Source organism: Gamsiella multidivaricata, assembly GCF_025024155.1.
Source record: "Gamsiella multidivaricata strain RSA 2152 chromosome Unknown BC939scaffold_27, whole genome shotgun sequence".
Lineage (NCBI taxonomy): Eukaryota > Fungi > Mortierellomycota > Mortierellomycetes > Mortierellales > Mortierellaceae > Gamsiella > Gamsiella multidivaricata.
The window spans coordinates 194,743-213,056 of NW_026251735.1; the positions used below are offsets into that span (position 1 = coordinate 194,743).

The 18,314-nt window shown below is 48.1% G+C and overlaps 6 protein-coding genes across 6 annotated transcripts; 3 read left to right on the forward strand and 3 right to left on the reverse strand.

Moving 5' to 3' along the window:
- Window positions 1–2,668: 2,668 nt before the first annotated feature.
- Window positions 2,669–3,415, reverse strand: BC939DRAFT_492433 (uncharacterized protein; the record flags this gene model as incomplete). Its single annotated transcript, XM_051559524.1, has 2 exons — window positions 3,066–3,415; window positions 2,669–2,994 (listed from the first exon to the last, which is right to left on the reverse strand). Exons 1-2 carry the CDS (start codon window positions 3,094–3,096, stop codon window positions 2,669–2,671), a joined length of 357 nt encoding a protein of 118 aa, XP_051412948.1. The 5' UTR covers window positions 3,097–3,415.
- A 5,064-nt stretch (window positions 3,416–8,479) lies between these two features.
- BC939DRAFT_135557 (uncharacterized protein) lies at window positions 8,480–8,824 on the reverse strand. The gene has a single exon (XM_051550106.1). It carries the CDS (start codon window positions 8,724–8,726, stop codon window positions 8,523–8,525), a length of 204 nt encoding a protein of 67 aa, XP_051412949.1. The 5' UTR covers window positions 8,727–8,824; the 3' UTR covers window positions 8,480–8,522.
- On the forward strand, window positions 8,811–12,676 carry BC939DRAFT_135523 (uncharacterized protein). The gene is made up of 5 exons (XM_051550105.1): window positions 8,811–10,222; window positions 10,307–10,441; window positions 10,531–10,871; window positions 10,977–11,988; window positions 12,083–12,676. The coding sequence occupies exons 1-5, from the start codon at window positions 8,923–8,925 to the stop codon at window positions 12,559–12,561; spliced, it is 3,267 nt and encodes a 1,088-aa protein (XP_051412950.1). The 5' UTR covers window positions 8,811–8,922; the 3' UTR covers window positions 12,562–12,676.
- A 114-nt stretch (window positions 12,677–12,790) lies between these two features.
- Window positions 12,791–13,090, forward strand: BC939DRAFT_502535 (ribosomal protein L36-domain-containing protein; the record flags this gene model as incomplete). Its single annotated transcript, XM_051560290.1, has 1 exon — window positions 12,791–13,090. One exon carries the CDS (start codon window positions 12,791–12,793, stop codon window positions 13,088–13,090), a length of 300 nt encoding a protein of 99 aa, XP_051412951.1.
- Window positions 13,091–14,145: 1,055 nt separating this feature from the next.
- On the forward strand, window positions 14,146–14,875 carry BC939DRAFT_502536 (uncharacterized protein; the record flags this gene model as incomplete). The annotated part of the gene is made up of 2 exons (XM_051560291.1): window positions 14,146–14,445; window positions 14,642–14,875. The coding sequence occupies 2 exons, from the start codon at window positions 14,146–14,148 to the stop codon at window positions 14,873–14,875; spliced, it is 534 nt and encodes a 177-aa protein (XP_051412952.1).
- A 42-nt stretch (window positions 14,876–14,917) lies between these two features.
- BC939DRAFT_528335 (uncharacterized protein) lies at window positions 14,918–18,224 on the reverse strand. Its single transcript, XM_051561453.1, has 4 exons — window positions 17,417–18,224; window positions 16,634–17,286; window positions 15,912–16,521; window positions 14,918–15,802 (listed from the first exon to the last, which is right to left on the reverse strand). Exons 1-4 carry the CDS (start codon window positions 17,967–17,969, stop codon window positions 15,273–15,275), a joined length of 2,346 nt encoding a protein of 781 aa, XP_051412953.1. The 5' UTR covers window positions 17,970–18,224; the 3' UTR covers window positions 14,918–15,272.
- Window positions 18,225–18,314: the final 90 nt, after the last annotated feature.

Sequence of the window (18,314 nt, forward strand, 5' to 3'; positions counted from 1 at the left end):
GTTCAAATCGAGTTCGAACTGAGGTGGATTCGATTCGATTCGAATAGATAATATTGAATTCGATTCGAATGATTCCAATGGTACCCTTATTCGAATCGAATTCGAATTTACTTTATTCAAATCGAATAGATGCGCTAGTTACTGTAGCTGTTTGAAACAGCTACAGTATAATCACAATGCTTAAGAAACAACTTCAATCTCTGCAACAACCTCAACACCAGCACCCAAAACCAGAGCCAAATTACTGGTAAACGTTACTCTTCAATCAGCGCCGGCAATACAACAACGATGCAGGTGTGTGTAATCTGTCTGGCAATAAATTTTATCTATTCCAGACAGCAAGGCCTAGTAAATCATACACTAATGCTACAAAAAAAAAAAAAAAAAAAAAAAGGGTCAAAAAATAAATTGCTTGCGCTTAAAGAGCTTAAACCGCTTAACCTTTCGACTGTTCCACGACACAAATACATAAGCACAGCATGCTATGCTTCTACAAAAGCAATCTAATTTCACGGATTACTCGGATGTGCACTGATGCAGATACATTAGCTCAGCATACAATTCTTTCTGGACAATCAATATTCTAATGCAATGCCACCTCATCAATTGACCAATACTTGTATTAATGGCTATGTTGAACTATTCATTAATTTCAAAAGCATGTGCAACGAACGATGCTGAAATCAGACACAATTCAACTATTAAAAAACCAAATCCGTATTTCATCTCTGCGAACTCTTGATGGATATGTTATTGATATTGCTAAATTGCATACCAGTAAAGACACGTTTTAGCGCGTCTGTTTGGATCCACGATCCCTTACCACTAGTCTCTGAAATCATAACACATCTTGCTGGTAATATCAGTTTTTGCACTATAACTGAATGGCTGATATGAACCTAGCATATCGTCGGTTGCCATTTCATGAAGATACTAAACTGCATTCATGCACAATATTTTCAAGATTTCCTCTCGGTTTAATACCTTTGTCAAGTCTATTCAGCTTCACTAGTAACACTATAACCTGCGTCAAACTAGACAGTGATGGGAGTAATGGCGTCAGATAGAGCTTGGTCATGGCTTTCCTGCTGTAGGATCGGATGGCGCTAGGTTAGACGTTGGCTGCCCAGTAGTAAGGAATAAAGAACGAAATCACGGCATGGTCATGAATCCTCTGTAAACTTGGTCATCTTTTTCTTCCCCTTCATCATCGGCCTTGACATTCATGTCGAAAATTTCAGAACGCCAGAAAGCTCTCAAGGAAGCGGAGGAGATGTTTATGCTTGCCGTTATTGATTCCGACTCGGAACTGGAGGAGGATACTCTCATCTGTTACACCTTGATCGCCGAATCCCGCTATTTCAACAAATCAGAGCATCACCGAAAAAAACACGACGACTATTTCTTCACAACCAAGTTTTACGCTCTCACCGATGATGAATTCCGCCAACATTTCCGTACAACCAGATACGGCTTTTCAGTTATTGCGAAGCTGATTGAACAGCATCCAGTCTTTCACAACAACTCGAACTGCAGCCAAATGCGTTCTGCCTGGCAACTGGCCGTCGCTCTCCAACGACTCGGACACTATGGGAGCAGAGCGGCTGTAAAGATCGTTGCAACTGATTTCGGCATAAGCGCCGGGCCTGCTATCGAATATACCAACAGGGTGATGACGGCGTTAGCGTCCCTTGCACCCAAATGGATGAATTGGCCTGACGAATACGAAAGGGAGGAACATGGCCTGCTTATGCGCCAGGAGGGATTTCCTGGCTGTGTGGGATTCATTGGCGGAACCACTTTGCCCCTTCACCAAAAGCCAGCTCAAGAAGGAGCCGCGTACTTTGATCGTAACAAAAGGTAACCCATCAATGCTGCACACTGAGATTCCACGCGGTGAAAAGGGTATTGTTCATTAATGAATTGAGATGACATAGGTACTCGGTCAATACCCAGATCCTTTGCGATATGCATGGCAGAATTATCGCGGTGCATACCGGATGCCCAGGTTCAACCGCGGACTCAATTGTTTTCAAGCGGATAGAACAGTTCCAAAGCCTAAAGGACTTTTTCTCTGCAGGCGAGTATCTCCTTGCGGATTCGGCTTATGCGGTCTCCAAGCATTGCATCCCTCCCTACAAGTCCTCTGCAGCGGATCTACCTGACAACACAGCATTCAACTTTTATTTGGCCCGCTCTCGCGCACGAAACGAGCACTGCATTGGAGTGCTGAAAGGTCGATGGCAATCTTTGAAAGAATTGAGACATCAGCTTCAGGACGACAGTAGCATGGAAAACCTTTGCTACTGGGTCATTTCTTGCTGTGTGCTTCATAATTTAATGGCTCATATAAACGATACGTGGACGGAGGAGCCTGAGGAAGAGTCGCGCGCCGCGTCTTGCGTCGGGTCCCAAGCTACACTTACAGGAACCACATTCCGCGAAGCTTTGAAGAAGACGACACTCGAAACGAACAGGGCAAAGAAAAGCGGCCCTTGATGCACTTTTTTTTATGCGTGCCTTAAGTAAACGTCGCTTATAATAACAGCGCCATTGAAACTATTGTTGAGCAAAGACCGCAAGAAAAAGAGAGATTGCGGAGGAAAATCAAGAACAAGAAGAAAGTATAATGAAAATGGCAAAAAAAGCCTTGGCAAAGGAAGCTGGGCTACTTGGTGGGAATGACGATGGCATCGTCAATGGAGCCGTTGGTGGGTTCGGTAGTGGGGTGGCTTACTGTCGCCAAGCTGCTGATCAACCCAGAGACAACTGCGGCATTACTTGAGGTGCTGTTTTGAAGAAGTGCAAATGCAAGTTGTTCTTTGAGCATCACCAACTCACGCTCTCTCTTATTTTGCTCCTTCCTCAACCTCTCATTTTCCTCTCTATCTTCGCGCTCCTGCATCCCCTTTCCCTTCCTGTCTTTGCGCTCCTGCCTCGCCTTTTCCTTCTTCTCCTCGCGCTGCCACCTCTTCTCCTCCAACTCGTGCAATCCTAGTCACAAACAAAGTCCAAGGTTAAAAAGAGAGCGTATGTAATGAAAGAGCTGATTGAAGTAGGCTTACTTTCGTATTTCCTTCTCATAATGTTAGCCATGTTCAGACTGCCAGATGTGCTATTCGCTGTCTCCAGTGGTTGATGACCATGCAATGACACTGGAGGATTCTTCCGCACATCGAAGCTTTTAGAAGATCCCTTGTCCTTGCCTGGCGAAGCCTTGGTTGTGAAGCGTATTTTTTTCGATAATACTCTAGTCTATCGAAATAGTGGGATTCGGCGATCAAGGTGTAACAGATGAGATTATCCTCCTCCAGTTCCGAGTCGGAATCAATAACGGCAAGCATAAACATCTCCTCCGCTTCCTTGAGAGCTTTCTGGCGTTCTGAAATTTTCGACATGAATGTCAAGGCCGATGATGAAGGGGAAGAAAAAGATGGCCAAGTTTACAGAGGATTCATGACCATGCCGTGATTTCGTTCTTTATTTCTTACTACTGGGCAGCCAACGTCTAACCTAGCGCCATCCGATCCTACAGCAGGAAAGCCATGACCAAGCTCTATCTGACGCCATTACTCCCATCACTGTCGGTTATTGTAGCCTTTACAGGAGCTCCACCTGGAACATCGACCCTCGCGACCTTTGTCTCTACCACCGCCTACATTTTAATAGAAAATGAGCTTTACTAACGATTCGATAAAAAAAAAAGCTCTTTTAGCACTTACATGCCCAGATGCTTATTGCCAACGCACATCACCATCCTATTGGTGTATGCCATCAACTTCTGGCATTACTGGAGCGCAATGGCCACCAGCAGCTCGAACAAGTCAACCGGGACACAGAGGACGGTTTCTCGTGATCTGAACGGTGCATCAGCACGGAGAAGCCTGTACAGCCGTGGGAGGACCCATGCATATCGTCAACTACGACATCTCCAGGGCATGATTATCCAGGAGGAGGACACACATACAAACGGGCTGCCTCTTTCGACAATACGACAACAAATCCCTAAGGCCCCATGAGTTCCGCGTATTTGTGCTGCTACTCTGGACCCTGAATAGCCAGCTTGAGATAACGAGCAGGTATGGGACTAGGCAACGCGTTCGACCGGAGGATCTGGGTGAGTGCGGCCCGAAAGTGTTGAAGGAGGTCGTTTATGCTCCTTGATGAAGTGGAGAAGCGTAGCTAAGAAGGATTGGGTGGAAGACATCTTATTCCTTTCATAGATACCATGAACGAACATTTCTGCGCAATCGTCCCCGCCAGCGATGTGTCACGCAGACATTTTGCCCACTTATCACCACACTCAACAACAACACACCTGCTAAGCACACCAATACCGACAACGTGGTAAATATTGGCAGTACTATCCTTTTCAAATAATTTATTTCTATGTACAGCGCCCCCCAGAATTATCACTCTATCATATTCTGGTTTCTGCCGAGACCGCGAGTATAATATATCAATTCATAGTATTGCCTGCGTGATGGTTGAAAATGATTTGGAGCCTCCTATGATCATTGATCCCGCCATGGCATTCCTTTATTTTTTTTTATTTTTTTGGATGACAGCCTGGTGGCAGTTGGCGGCTGTCGGAAGGTCTGCGGAGGCGTTCGAGACGGATCGACCTTCTCGATCAGAATCGATCACCCCTCTGGAGGTCTAAGATCAGCGACATTCTCTTTCGGACGCGTAAAGAAGAAGACCTTTGCTATTGCCACAAGCCAATGCTCCATGTTCCCCAATGCCACTGGAAGAAGCGTCGGGATCTCTCGTTGGGACCTAAAGAACAGTCTCCGACCTAATCCAATGAGAGTACCTGCATCTGACACCCCTGCATATTCTAGTAGCTTGTCCTCCACTACAATTCCGGTTCGCAAAGTCCTTAAAGGCATCTCTTGGGTCCTAATGACAGTGTGGTGTTCCAGTTCTGTATCGCACAAAAGCACTGTTTGTGAATATGTTGCTCAATAAAGTTCAGCAAAACTAATCAAATAAGCTTACGGTAAAATACGACGCGTGCTGATTGCAGCGAAGTAAAAAGCAGGGGTGACTCGGACCTAGAGCCAGAGTCTGTGAACACTAGCTATATAAGAATATTGAATAGACGTTGAAGAACCACTGACAGGAACGATAAGAGCTCCAGACTCGAAGTACACTTACAAGGATATCTCTTGGATTGAGGTCTCAAGGGCCTTGTTCCTTCACGAAGCAGAAAGAAAGGGAGCAAATGCTATTTACAAGAATAGGGATGCGACGACACACTTAGGTTAGGGTTCAACTAGGTCAAAAGGGACCCTGCCTTGACTCATGTGCATAGTCCAACGGCCATCGAGGGGTACTGCTCTTGATCCTCCTCACTCGACCATTATGGGATCATGATCGTTACCTTGTTGACGCTTACTGGATTCGCAAGGCGGACAGGACCACCAGAGGAACGCTGGTGAAACAGTATGGCTCTTGGGGAGGGTGAAGGTAATCGAAGTGGTCTAGCAAGGACGCTTGGACGAGCTTGGGGTGCAGAAGTTCGAACGCAAATGTTCCATCTCTAATCTTATTGGCGATACTGGTGATGGCTAGCTGTGGCAGAGTATACAAAAACGGATGTGGTACAGGGTATGGGACTAGGATAAGAGAGCGGCATTTCGGATCTGGCTCCGTCTTCTGTTATTTATTTACATTCCCTATTGACATATTCTTAAGCTGACTTCCTGTTGCTACACTCTCCTTAGTTGCACGCGCAATATACGCCCGACATGCCCGTATGAAGGCCCTGTGCCTATTTCGCTCGTCGTACCATTTCAAATGATATGATTGGGCCCTCCACATGGATACCCTATTTGGGCCCCATCTGGGTCCACCACACCATACTGCCCATTCATGACTTGGCAAAAGTATGTGGGTGGAGCTGAAGAAACACATCATACCAATAGGTGCGTCGCAAAAATAAACGTCCGTGCACAGCACGACATGGTGTTTCCGCTGCTGAAAAAAAAAAATGTCTACACTTTTCTCCCAAACTTGCACCCGACATCTATATATCGAAATTGAAGGTGATTCTAGAAATAGCGGAATGACGAGGCTCCCACCGCTATTGGTCATAGTACCGGAATAGCTTTGTGAAAGGAAGATCGCATTGTCTGTATAAGGTCAATATTGGTGTGGAGGGCTACCTCCTTGGAGGAACATGGGGGAGTACCGCCTCAATGGTTGCCGCGGGGCATTGTTCTGTCCTTTTCATAGCCTGGAATCTCTCATTAATGACAGAAGAAATCCTTGGTGATAGACGTGGTGCCGCTAGAGTTAGTTGCGGCTTAAATCAGATGTCCTTTCTCTTGGTCCTCAATGGCAACTCTCCTGTTTATTTCTTTCAATTAGCACGGTGCCTTGTAATAGGTGTGCATCAATGGTATGCAACCTCTACCATAACTCTCCTTATTTTACTTACATAGAAACGAGACTGATAGTGCTATCTCGTGGGAAGGAAGCCATGGACTTGGGACTACAGGAGAACGATCACTGTATCCTATTCAACTCCTCTTGACGCGTGTCTCAACAATAAGAACAGCAGATTCCGCATTTTATCGATCGGATGATTCTGTGTCGCTTGTGTTAATGGTGCTGATGTTGGGGTTGCTTGGAGAGTTATCAAATGAGAATATCAATGTCTGGAGAAAAGACTACTGATGTTCCCCTTTCATTGCCCGTCGCTACGTTCCTCCTAAAACAAAACAAAAAAAGTGATACAATGCAAGTGAGATCTAAGGGCATAGACTACCAATAGGGTGCAGATCTGAAGATGAGATATAAAGCAGCCTGCAGGGACAATGGCTGTGTTATGTGTACAGTTGCACGAGAGATTAAGGAGAAGAGATGAGACAGCGGTCGAAGAAGGACAAGGAAGGAAAGGGATTGCTGCGAAGAAAGTGCCCTTTTTTTTTGGACTCCCAGGAGACTTTCCGTGCCCTGGTCTTATGTTGAAGGAGGACGAAGGAATGGAGTCGAAAGGTAGGGGCGAATGGTAGATGGCGGGTTCAAAGGCAGGAAAGGAGAGAAGGAGAGAAAAGAGGCCCGTGGGTTGCAATTTAGAGTTGTTTGTTTGAACATGAGAGAAGCACAGCGCGTTTTGGGGGAGCCAAACAAAAGGGGGGGAGGGGAAGGGGGGGGGAGAGGGGATCAAGGTTATTGGCCTGTCTCGGCTATCTAGGGGAAGGGGAAGGAGTCAGAAGAATAAGCGGAGCGGGGAGGGGCGGGGAACCGTACGCAGGATGCTATGTACACCATTGGAACCATTGAGCGTGTACGTTTGGCGTACCACATCTTGCTATTGGATGCGGGGCGTGGCTTTTCATTTTTCATTTGGACCCTGCTGCAAGGAAAGCATGGTGCGGTTCTTTGCCCCATCCCATCCTCCATTTCCAATTTTTTTTCCGCCTCCGCCTCTTTCTCCATCTCTCCTCCCCCCCCCATACATTCCTTGCTCATTCCTCGCTTTCATACCCACTCAATCGCAAGGGATCTCGTCCTTTCATAAACACCAGTAGCGGAAATAAACAAGTACACCGTATTGTACCATTGTAACACGTTGCCACCAAATCCGTAATTAAAAAAAAATGCACTCTGATCGACAACATCAACAGCGGCTTGGGGAGTCCTCAGCGCCTTCTGAAGGTAACAAGTACCACTCCCTATTTCCCTTCAATCCACCTTTCTTTTTTGCAACGATCATCAATTGCCCCTCCTTCTCTTTACATGTACGTATGCTTTCATGTTCAAGAGAACGGAGTCAAAAAAAAGTTAAAAAATAAGCAATAAGAATAAGAGGGAGGCAATGAATTGGATTGCCGTGTAGTATATGAGAGCATTCTTATTTCGATCTCGTATGATTTTTTTTATAAAGCAAAGCAATGAGATATACTCTTTGCACCGGTGCGGAATGTCTTGTTTTCTTTTTTTTTTTTTTTGCTTTTTTATCGTTGGGACCGATGGCACATGGGATAAGTCTCTGATCCGATTGAGAGCGGGAACAAAAGACTTTTGACTGAGTGCCTGAGCGGGTGAGTCTGGAAGGAATGAAAGGAAGGGGAGGGGAAACGTAAGGAAGCAAAAAGGACCAGCGGCTGAGCCTAAGGAATTCTTGTTTTGTACCTGGAAATCCTCACTTCAAATTGATCCGACACACCAGGCCGAGCAATTGCCGAAGACGGTTGATATTGCTTTCGTGCCGTATTGCCATGTAACGAACTTCCATGTGGAACCCTAATCAAGTCTTTTGAAAGAATGGATTGACCGATCGATGTCTATTCTCATTTCATTTCCATACAGCGATGGAGGTACCTGAACCTATTTGCTCTTTACACGTCGCTATGAAATAGCCCAACTAGAAAGAAACAAACCATTGTATGCACGCACTTTTGCACACAACACACACATGGCACCCGAACAAAAACAGAATCCCGGGTTTGGGGTATCTCTTCTGCTCCTTCACCATATTTTCTTGTGCTTCCTCATGCTTCGCCGTCGTTTTAATTGAAAGTCGGTCTTGTCTTCTTGTTCTCCCCTCCTCCCCTCCTCCCCCCATCGCGCTGCTTGCTTGTTTGTTTGTTTGCTTGTTTGTTTGTTGGGGGGTGAACTGGATGAAGGGTGACACGCCTTAAAATCCAATTGCTTCGCGTACTTCTTATTCTTCTTGTTCCTCTCTTGCAACCTCTCTTTTCTTGCTCACTCATTCCTCACTTCTTTCTTCCCTTCCTTCCATTTCATCTGTGTCCAGACAAGAAGCAGACATCGATTCAGCGCAGCTTCTCCTTGCTCAAGTCAAAGGCAAAGTCGTCGTTAGGAAACCATCCCTCAACCCCGACTGTAACCTCAACCTCGATCTCGACTTCTGTCGTGCCATCGCAACGGGCGCCTCATCGCACCGCTATGCCAACACAGACACCACCACTCTCCTCGCCCTCGCCCTCGCCCACACCTTCGCCCTCCCCCTCAACTCCGTCATCTTCCTCGGCCTCTCATGTCACTCAGTCAGCAATAACATCTCCTGAAGCTGCTTTCTCATCCCCTTTGACTCTGCTTCCTCACACGCGCGTTGCACCCATGACGACATCCTTGACATCAGCAGCTCAGCACACCCCATCTGCTGCTTTCTTAAACAGCGACAAACATCAACAGGATCGCCAGCCGTATGAATGTGACCCGTCTATGCAGGACGACAATGGCAAGCATCTGAACACGTCTACTAGTCTATCTCAAACGACTACACCAGTTATTCAACCGCCCGAGGCTAATCCAAAGAACGACGGTCATACGCCGCAGCAGGACCAGGCACAGTCATTATCTACCTCCAGGACCATCCCATCGACCTTTATCACACTTGCAGATGGCCAGGATATTGGTTCGGACGATGACGAACTTGAAGGTGTATCAGCAGCAGCAACCGGATCTACTCGTAGGCGTAATGTCACTACAGAAGCGGCGCCTTCGACTGGACCGTACCTGTCCACAGGCACCGTTGGCCAAAGATCACTTTCGACACCAAACCTCCACGCCGACAACAGCCTGATCATCTCGCCCGCTAACAGCCCGCCCGGCTCTCCCGGACTGCCAGCCATTGCCTCTGTCACGGACTCTAGCCTCCCTTTGGCCATGTCCTTGGACAGTGAATCAACTAGTTCTCCTGGGAGTCCCAGCATCATGCTCTCGCCAGCGGCTTCTCCAAACTCATCACCACGCCTCACTCCTCGAGCGTCAACGACATCTGTATCAGGAATAGCACTCTCGAGCTCTCGAACGATGAACACAGACCGCCAGGGTAGTAGACCGTCTTCCTCCAAAACAGCAAAGACGTCGACTGCTGTTCCGGATAGCGTAAAAACATTGAAGTCCTCCAAAAACAAGACCATCAATAGACACTCAGTCACATCACTATTCGACACCGGTGCATCGTCCATGACACTACCGACCAACTTTGCCAGGAAAGGATCGCTCACTCAGGACGCTGCAAACGCAGGCAACAATGCTGGACTCGCAGGACTGTTTGTCGCCCAATCGCAGGATCTGACCAGCACGCCTTTCAGTCTCACTTTGGCAGAATTCAGGCTGAATGATATCTATCCAAAGAGACAACGTCGACTCTTGACAGTACTGCACCGTATGGACAGCCGTCTACGAAAGGAGGGTGTCATCAAGAAGCTTACAAAGGAGCAGCTGAAAGGAAAGCCAGGTATGTTTTGCTTCGCCCATCGGACGAAATTTTGACAGTCAGAAAGAGGTATACCGACTTACACAACGTTTTTATTACATATAGATAAGGAGATTATGAAGCCAAACCGCAAGTCATTGAACAAGGAATATGCTAAGAAGGGAAGCCAAGGGGGATTCATGGCGCAGAGGGTACCCGCATTTCTCAGATCCAAGAAGCTGAAGAAGAGGACACGCCCAGGTACTGAAGCGTGTGCTAATCTGGAACTTATTTTGTTGCTCATTGTCAAATGTAACAGAAATCTAACCTACAAATGTAATGGTCTCTAGTCATTCTTCACAATATCGAAATGGCAATCCGCGATAAAAAGCCGGAGCTGGCACTCCAGTACATCAGCTTGCTTCCGTCCAACGCTCTCAAGAAGAAAAAGAAGAAATCTTACTCGGATCTGAACCACTGCATGCTTCTTGCTATGATCTACAGGATGGAGCAAGTGGCCATTGAACTCGTGGAGCGGGGATTCCCTATCGACGTCAACTACCCGATCATTGGAAAGGCGCGGGATGAATATCGCACCAAGCCAGGAAGAACCGGCCCTTTTGAATACCCAAGCTACTTTATTGTCGCCGTTGGTCTCGGCATGGCCGACCTCGTCCATGCCATGATCAAGGTATATTCTTGAACTCGACAATTTGGTGATCTTCATGGATACTATTATGGTCGCATGCTGACCAGTCTACTCCCTTCCTGTTTCGCTTTTTGGATGTCATCATAGAATGCGAATCTCAATCAATCGTGGTGCGGCCTCACGCCACTGCTGCTGGCAACGACGCTGAACGAGTGCACGAACGCGACATGCCCGCCGCCAACATTACCCCCTGCAAAGCTGGCCAGCATGCTATCTAGAGGCGAGAAGTTTCACTTGGATATGGCGTCCCAGACCCTCATCAACCAGCTCCCTTCGTCTTTCAACAAATCAACCAACACTCAGTTCCGCATCCCAGGATACACGCCTACGAGTCCCAACAGTATTGTCACCACATTGCTTGAATACGGTGCGGATCCCAACCAAGGTATCACGCTGCAGCAGTATCTCTGGGCCAACAAGTTAAAGGGTATGGGTGTTCTCTCTCGTCGGCGCAAGACTGTTGATTCCCAGAATGCTACCATCGACAACCCGATCGAATTTTACATTGCCGCTAGGAGACATGAGAGTGGGCGTCAATGGCTGAGTCACGAGGAGATTAAGGCCCGCAAGGCAGCCAAGACGCAGGCTGCTCAGCCTGGGGATGGCAAGAAGCGATTCTCGCCAGAGATGCAGGAATTTTGGAAGGGCAAATCGATTCTACCTGTGGAGCTGGCGATTGCCTCAGGAAATTTTGACTGTGCCAGGTCTATTCTTCAACGGTTGAATCAAAACTCTTTGACGACGTCTTCGTTCGGTCTGCTGCTCCAGAATGATGTCATGCTAACCTTGTCGCTGATCAAGTCTGGAAGCCCAGTGTCGCAACATGACTTGCATGGGTGCACACCCTTGCATTTGGCGGCCCGAAGAGGCCACCTGGAGATGGTAATGGTTCTGGTCCAGCTCGGCGGCGACGTCAACAGTCGGGGAGAGCGACAGTGGACACCTCTGCACGAGTCGATCAGTCAGAATCACAGCAGCATTTCATCTCTCCTTATTGCATGCGGAGCGGATCTGCAGGCCAAAAACGATGCTGGCGAGACGCCAGAAGATGTTGGCCGGAGACGTGGATTGGCTCCAGAGATCCTCTCTGAACATTTAGGTAAAAGCTGCACCACTGTCCTATTTGAAAATATCTATTTTGGTATAACTTTGAGCTGTTTACCAATATGTTCTTATGTTACATTGCGTCTTAGATGTGGCAAAAGCAAAGAACCGTAGCGCAGGTATTGTCAACTCGTTTGCGAGTCATCTTTCCAGCCATGTATCGGCAGCGGTAGAGACCCGGTCAGGAGCATCTTCTCGCAGAGGAAGCTTTGAGCAACTGACGTCGAACACATTACAGTCGATGATCATGGGGAGCTCAGAGAGGAACGCTAGTCTGGACCAGTCCCGTCTTTCTCAGCACTATACTTCGCCTCTTGCGGATATCAGTAATGGTGTCAGCAACAACAACAACAACAGCAACAACAACAACAGCAGCAGCAGCAGCAGTGGGTTTAAGTCACCGCTGTCAAGGTCTGAGGACTCTTTGCACCAGACGAACGGCAGTGGCAGCGGACCAAATACGCCGCTGACGCCAACCTCGAGCACGTCGAGTCTGAACGGCAGTCGAGGCAGCCATAGCGAGAAGAAGAAGAAAGTGCGGGGGTTTCTTAAGAAGATCTTTAACTAGACAAAACAGATTATTACCTATAGAATCAAATCGTATGAACTACAGGTCCTTTGGCCCTTTTTTTTTTTTTTCAAGACTAATATAGAGATTGCTGGCATGTCGCACGTGATATTCTGGGAGGAGGTGTAAACAGATCTTTTGTTCCTGGCTCCTCCTTCCTGGTGAGATTTGATTCCCTTCCGCTCCTCTTCACATCACATCACTGCACATCATTTCATAACGCACAACGATGTCGCTGTTTGTCTCTTTGACCCGGTCCGTGGCCCCTCGCTTGAGCGCGACGCCTTTGATGTCCCGTCCAGCAGCGATGACCGTCTTGGCTCGTTACCAGAACCAGATCCAGGTGCAGTCGAATGCGGCTTCAGCTTCGGCTTCGGCTTTGCCCTCGTCGGGGTTCGGTGCGACCCGTGGGATGAAGGTCAGGGCTTCGGTCAAGAAGATCTGTGAGGGCTGCTCCTCGGTCAAGCGCCGAGGCCGTGTGTTTATTATCTGCAGCAAGAACCAGAAGCACAAGCAGAGACAGGGTTAAATACTGGAGCTCAATGAATGGTAGCGGAACGGGGTGGTGAGAAAATGGGAATGATGTCCCTCCCTCTTCCTCCAGAGTCGAGTTCTAATGAGTTCCCATCCGTTTTATATATATATATATATATGACAATAGATATTTCAGTCCAACAGCGATTTTTTCCGAGCAGAGACAGGAGTTACAGGAACGATGTGGGATAAAACACTGTACCAAATGGATTCGCTTAAGGACACAACCATGCGCCTGGGCAACCTTACCTGGGGCTTTAGTTCCACAATGTTCGCCCAAACAACCTCATGTACTTTTAATTATATTGCGCTCGTCATTTTTTTTTATTTTTTTATTCAACATCGCCAGACGTCAATAAAGACACAGCTTGGACCAGATCTCAGTTTGGCGGCTTATGGAACATATTGGAGTGCCCTTTAACTGGATAGCATATGGCGAGGAGATATATGGACTGCACGGAGGAGACATTCAATACGGTACATGAGGATCGATATATGACAGGCAGTAACATGTCCTCTGTCTAAGGGGCGTCCACCGTTCTGGATACGACGTCGATACGGCCAAGGAATGACGGGATGCGTGTGATGACTATGTATTATGATGATGATGAGGGCTGAGGCAAAGCATAGGAGCGCAGAGGAGTCACCGTGGCATTGTGGCACTGCGGATGCAAAAAGATATATGTTATGGATCAGCAAAGAACGCTACAGGAGGAGAAGGGACCATCAGTGCGCTGATTAATGGATGATGAGAAGTCTGCCCTTCATGACGGGCACCTGGCTGTCCCCGCGTTTGCCGGCCCGCTTTCTTTTTCTTCTCTCTCTCTCTCTCTCTCTTTTTTTTCTTTTTTTTGTTATTTCTCTCCCTTTTTCTTCTTCTTCCATACCTTTGCCCCATCCGTCAAAGTGGCTCTTTTGGTTCCCACTCTTTTCTACGACTACCGCATTTTCCCTGTACGTTTTTCCGTGCTGCCTTTCTTTCATCACACGAACAAGAAAGCGCGCATTCCATCAATAAACCCAAACCAAATAAATAAATAAAAAATACCGATGTCTTCTTCAACCGCGCACGATATTCGAGAGATGACCGGAGAGGCCTCGCATCGGGTGACGGAGACGACAAAGGCGGCGCTGACGACGGTCCAGAGTTCGGGCTTTGTGCAGCGGTACATCATGCCAAGCTACCAGTGGTCGAGACAGAAGTATGAGCAGTCGCCGATGCTGGTCCGACTCATGATCTTGGGCTTCATAGCGATGAGCGCTATCCCGATCGGGTGCTTCATGGGCTTCATGGCCCTGGTTACTCTGGGCTGTTTGATCGTCGGAGGGATCGCGTTTTTGATCGTGGAGGTAAGAAGAAAAAAAATGGTGATGAGATATATATAGTGTGCATATCTTAATGTAATATATGGTTTTTTATATGTATATTTTCTTTCGTTCTTTCCACGGCGATATTGATCTATCCTCATCTCGCGTTTTGAATAGCACGGACTCAAAATACTAATCATGAATCCCTTTTCTTTTTTTTTTTTTTTTTTTTGGGTAGGGTGGATTCACGATGTTCGCATCCGCTTTCCTAATGCCAGCCCTGGGTGTCTCCTTCTTGGTCGCGGGCGGAATCGGTCTGGTGGCCATGGCGGCCTATACCGGCTACTTGGTGGTCTGCTTCGTCGTCGGAGTCTTCCGTGGCCCAGTTCAGAGAGGACAGCTCGAGCGTGGGACCGAACACTTGACGGATCGCGCCCGAGAAAAGGCCTCGGAATTGGCGCATGGGAAGTAAGAAGGGTGCAATTTTTTTTTTTTTTTTGCTTTTTTGCTTTTGGTCTTGGGAAAGCTTTTTGCTTTTATCAAAAAGTCGTTACACTTTTTTTTCTATACTTGATTTGGATGGGACGGTCCTGGCATTCATTGCCAATGGATAGCTTTTTCTCACCTCGTTCATAACTTTGCTGCCTGTAAAATGGCTTTTTTTCAATAAATCATTTGCGGTATCAATAAATCTGGGTGCCTTGGCAATATATGCAACGTACCATTGAGGCCCGATCGCTACCGGATGATAATGGATAGGATCCAAACCAGCTAGACTATCTGTCATTATTTGTATATATGGATATGTTTGTATAGAACTGTGTATGGATGGAGGGGTATTCTACAAAAAGGAAGGGCGGAGGGGGGAATCAATCCTTGGACTCGGCATGCTTGAGCAGATCTGGCGAGCTTCCGCCTGCCTTCCAAAAGTGCAACAACTCCTTGTACGAGGATGGTCGTCGAATGCCCTTGGTGGGTGATGTTCTTGTGCTAGTCGAGACATGTCCTGCAGATCTGGGTCCGATCAAACCGACGGATGTCGGGAATGAGCTATGGGAGGTTAGTGTGCGATCACCGGTTCCGGTTCCGGGAACAGATGATGTTCTCAAGGAATCTTGCGAGGCTAGCTGTTCTGTCCTTGAGGCTGTAGGCATAGGGCCTGCAGAGTGGGGGCCAGGCCGTGGTGGAGGTGTGCCGTAAAAGTTCATGGAAGCAGAGGTCTGGATCCTTGCTGGACGTACCGTATTGTTGCGATAGGTTGAGGAAACAGAGCTGTCGGACGCGGCAGGTAAGGATGAGGTACTGCGGTTGCTCCTAAAGATGGCTTTGGTGGCTGTGAGTGGCGGTGTCGCTTTCTCTACCCTGTCCGGCACCGGACTCTCTGGGGACTCATTACGATCTATAGAGATATTAGAGATATTATAAAACGCGAGACGCGTTGTAGACAGAAATGGTTAGTTATTGCACCAATCCATGGGACCAATATGCGATCTCGATCAAACACATACTCGATAAAGCCGGCTGCTGCAGCTGCTGCAGTTGCGGTTCTGATGCAGCCTTTTGCTCCAGCATTCGATGCGTGTTTTCCGGATGTGAGCGCTTCGAGGCAAGGACGGTCTCCAAGGCTCCGAGACGACCTTCCATCTTATCGAAGCACCGCTCAAGACGAACAGAAGTCTGTTCCATGGCACGGACACGCTCCTGGATCCTGTTCTCGATATCGCTCAACAGTTTCGCGTGCATCTCAGCCTCGATCCGGTCGACTCTTCTTCCGAGACGCTGGTCAACCTCGTCCACGGTCTCGAACAGCATCAGCTTTGCTTCCTTCATTTGGGTCATCAAATCCGTGAGAAGCCCATCGTTGAGTTCGTGGTAACGCATACCGAAGGCCTGAAGTTCCTGACGCAATTCCATGACAGTTGCCTTGTCCACAAGTGCGGTCGCGTTTCTGCGGTCATCCATATCCTCAAGATCGCTGTCGTCGTTGCCCATAGGGGGTCGATACCGCTGAAGTTCGTTCATCGTGTCTCCTGACAATTGTTGCTCACTGCCCTGCTGGATTTCAACCTCGCTTATTGTCTGGGCCATGTTGTTCTGTCCTTCGTGCAGTTCTTGAACCTATATCAATGCATCACCGAACGATGGCGAAGTTTAAGTTTCCAGGCACCGTCGCTTAAAAAAAAAAAACCAACCACATAACCATAATGCAGATTAGCTAGTTTGACCGTACCTTGGATTCGATATCATCCAGCTTGTAGGAGACCATGTACTCCATCTGGTTGACACGGTCGTCCAGTTCCTCGACGATCTGTGAGGCATTGGAGAGCATATCCTTCCTTAGGGCTGCAGAGCCGCGTGAATGGTATGACAAAGTCTCCAGCGAGTCCAGATCCTGTTCCGGGTCCGGATGCATCATTGAGAGGGATCCCGTTTGCTCCTCCAATCGCTGTACACGGTCAGAAAGTTGCAGCTCCACCTGCTGCACTGCTTCTTGGATGCGCCGGTCGAGAACTGTCTTCACCTCACCGTAGAGGTCTTCGACCGAGGGCTGGGTATCATTATCTGCATTGTTCCTTTGACCTGCAGAGCTCGCGTTACGTTCCTGAACTGGTTGTATCACATGTGGTCCGAGTCGCGAGGTATCACGATCGGCCTGTGCGACCTGGCTTGGTCCCCTAGAGTGACCCAACAGATCTTCGTCCACCTCGTGAATGGCATCCAAAAACAGGGGTCTGAGAGAAACAGTAATATCCTGGATTTCGGATTCGTCGACCTTGGTAAGGAGTTTTGCTGGGACGGGCCGATCATAGAGCTGGTATCGCTTTACGTTATCTCCGACGTGGTCGAGTCCTTGTTGACGGTCCTGATCGAGGCCGTGTGAAGCTATGGTACATAAAACGTTTTTTTTTGTTTTGTTTCTTTGTGAATAACAACATCTGCAGGATGCATGCGGCCACATGGACAAGGCTGTATTTTTTTTTTTTTTTTTTGGGCTTTTGTCATAGTTACCTACCTGACTGTGGAGAGAGATAGGAGAGGTCCTCTTGCTCCTCGTCCTTTGACCTCTGGAAATCCGCTCGGTCTCGAGGATGATGTTCATAGGAGTCAGACCGGTTTAGTCGTGAGTTCACATGGAGGGTACCGTCCAAGAACGAGGGCGACGCGGTGATATGGCGACGTTGTTCTTTATGATGAGGATTGCTGGGAGGATAACTATCTTCGCCATGGATATCTTCCTCCCCCGAATCATCACTTTCGTCGTAGTAGACATGTTCGTTTTGGATCGGCAAAAGCCGTAATACCGGCGCTGGGTTCCCAGTACCCACAGCTCCGGTGTTTGTGCCGCCACCTATTGTAGCACTCGAGCCGAGGGTAAGAGACATCCGGCGGGGAAGGGAGAGCCTGGAGCTGTTGGCAAAGGTGTTGCCGCGCGAGAGGTTATGGTCACGATGGAGGAGGAGGTTTGGAGTGGACATGGAGAGAGAGTTTTGTCGCTTGATCTGCGGGTGGGTCTCATTGTAGTGCCGCCTATGGTAGGGCTCCTCTATGCTTTGGTTCTGGCCCATGGTTCTGGCTGTGGAAGTAGTAGCTGCTGATGCGAGGAATGTTGGTTGTTAGGCAAAGGAAATAAAGCAGGACGAGGAGGGGTCGGCCGGGCGAGAGCAAAGAAGGAAGAGGAGGAAGAGGTGTGAAGAGGGATAGGTTGAAATAGGAAACAAAAAAAGTAAGCAAGGACAGAACGACAGCACGCCTCCTTCTTCTCGCTGAGGACCAGTTAGTGTAAGAAGGAAGGTCTGTACAGGGCAGTGGAGGGTTCCTTCAGGCACGGAAAAAAAGGGGGGCACGATAGCAACCATGGGAAGGAGGTCTTTTGACCAGCGATGTATTACCTCACTCTTTTGCAGGATACC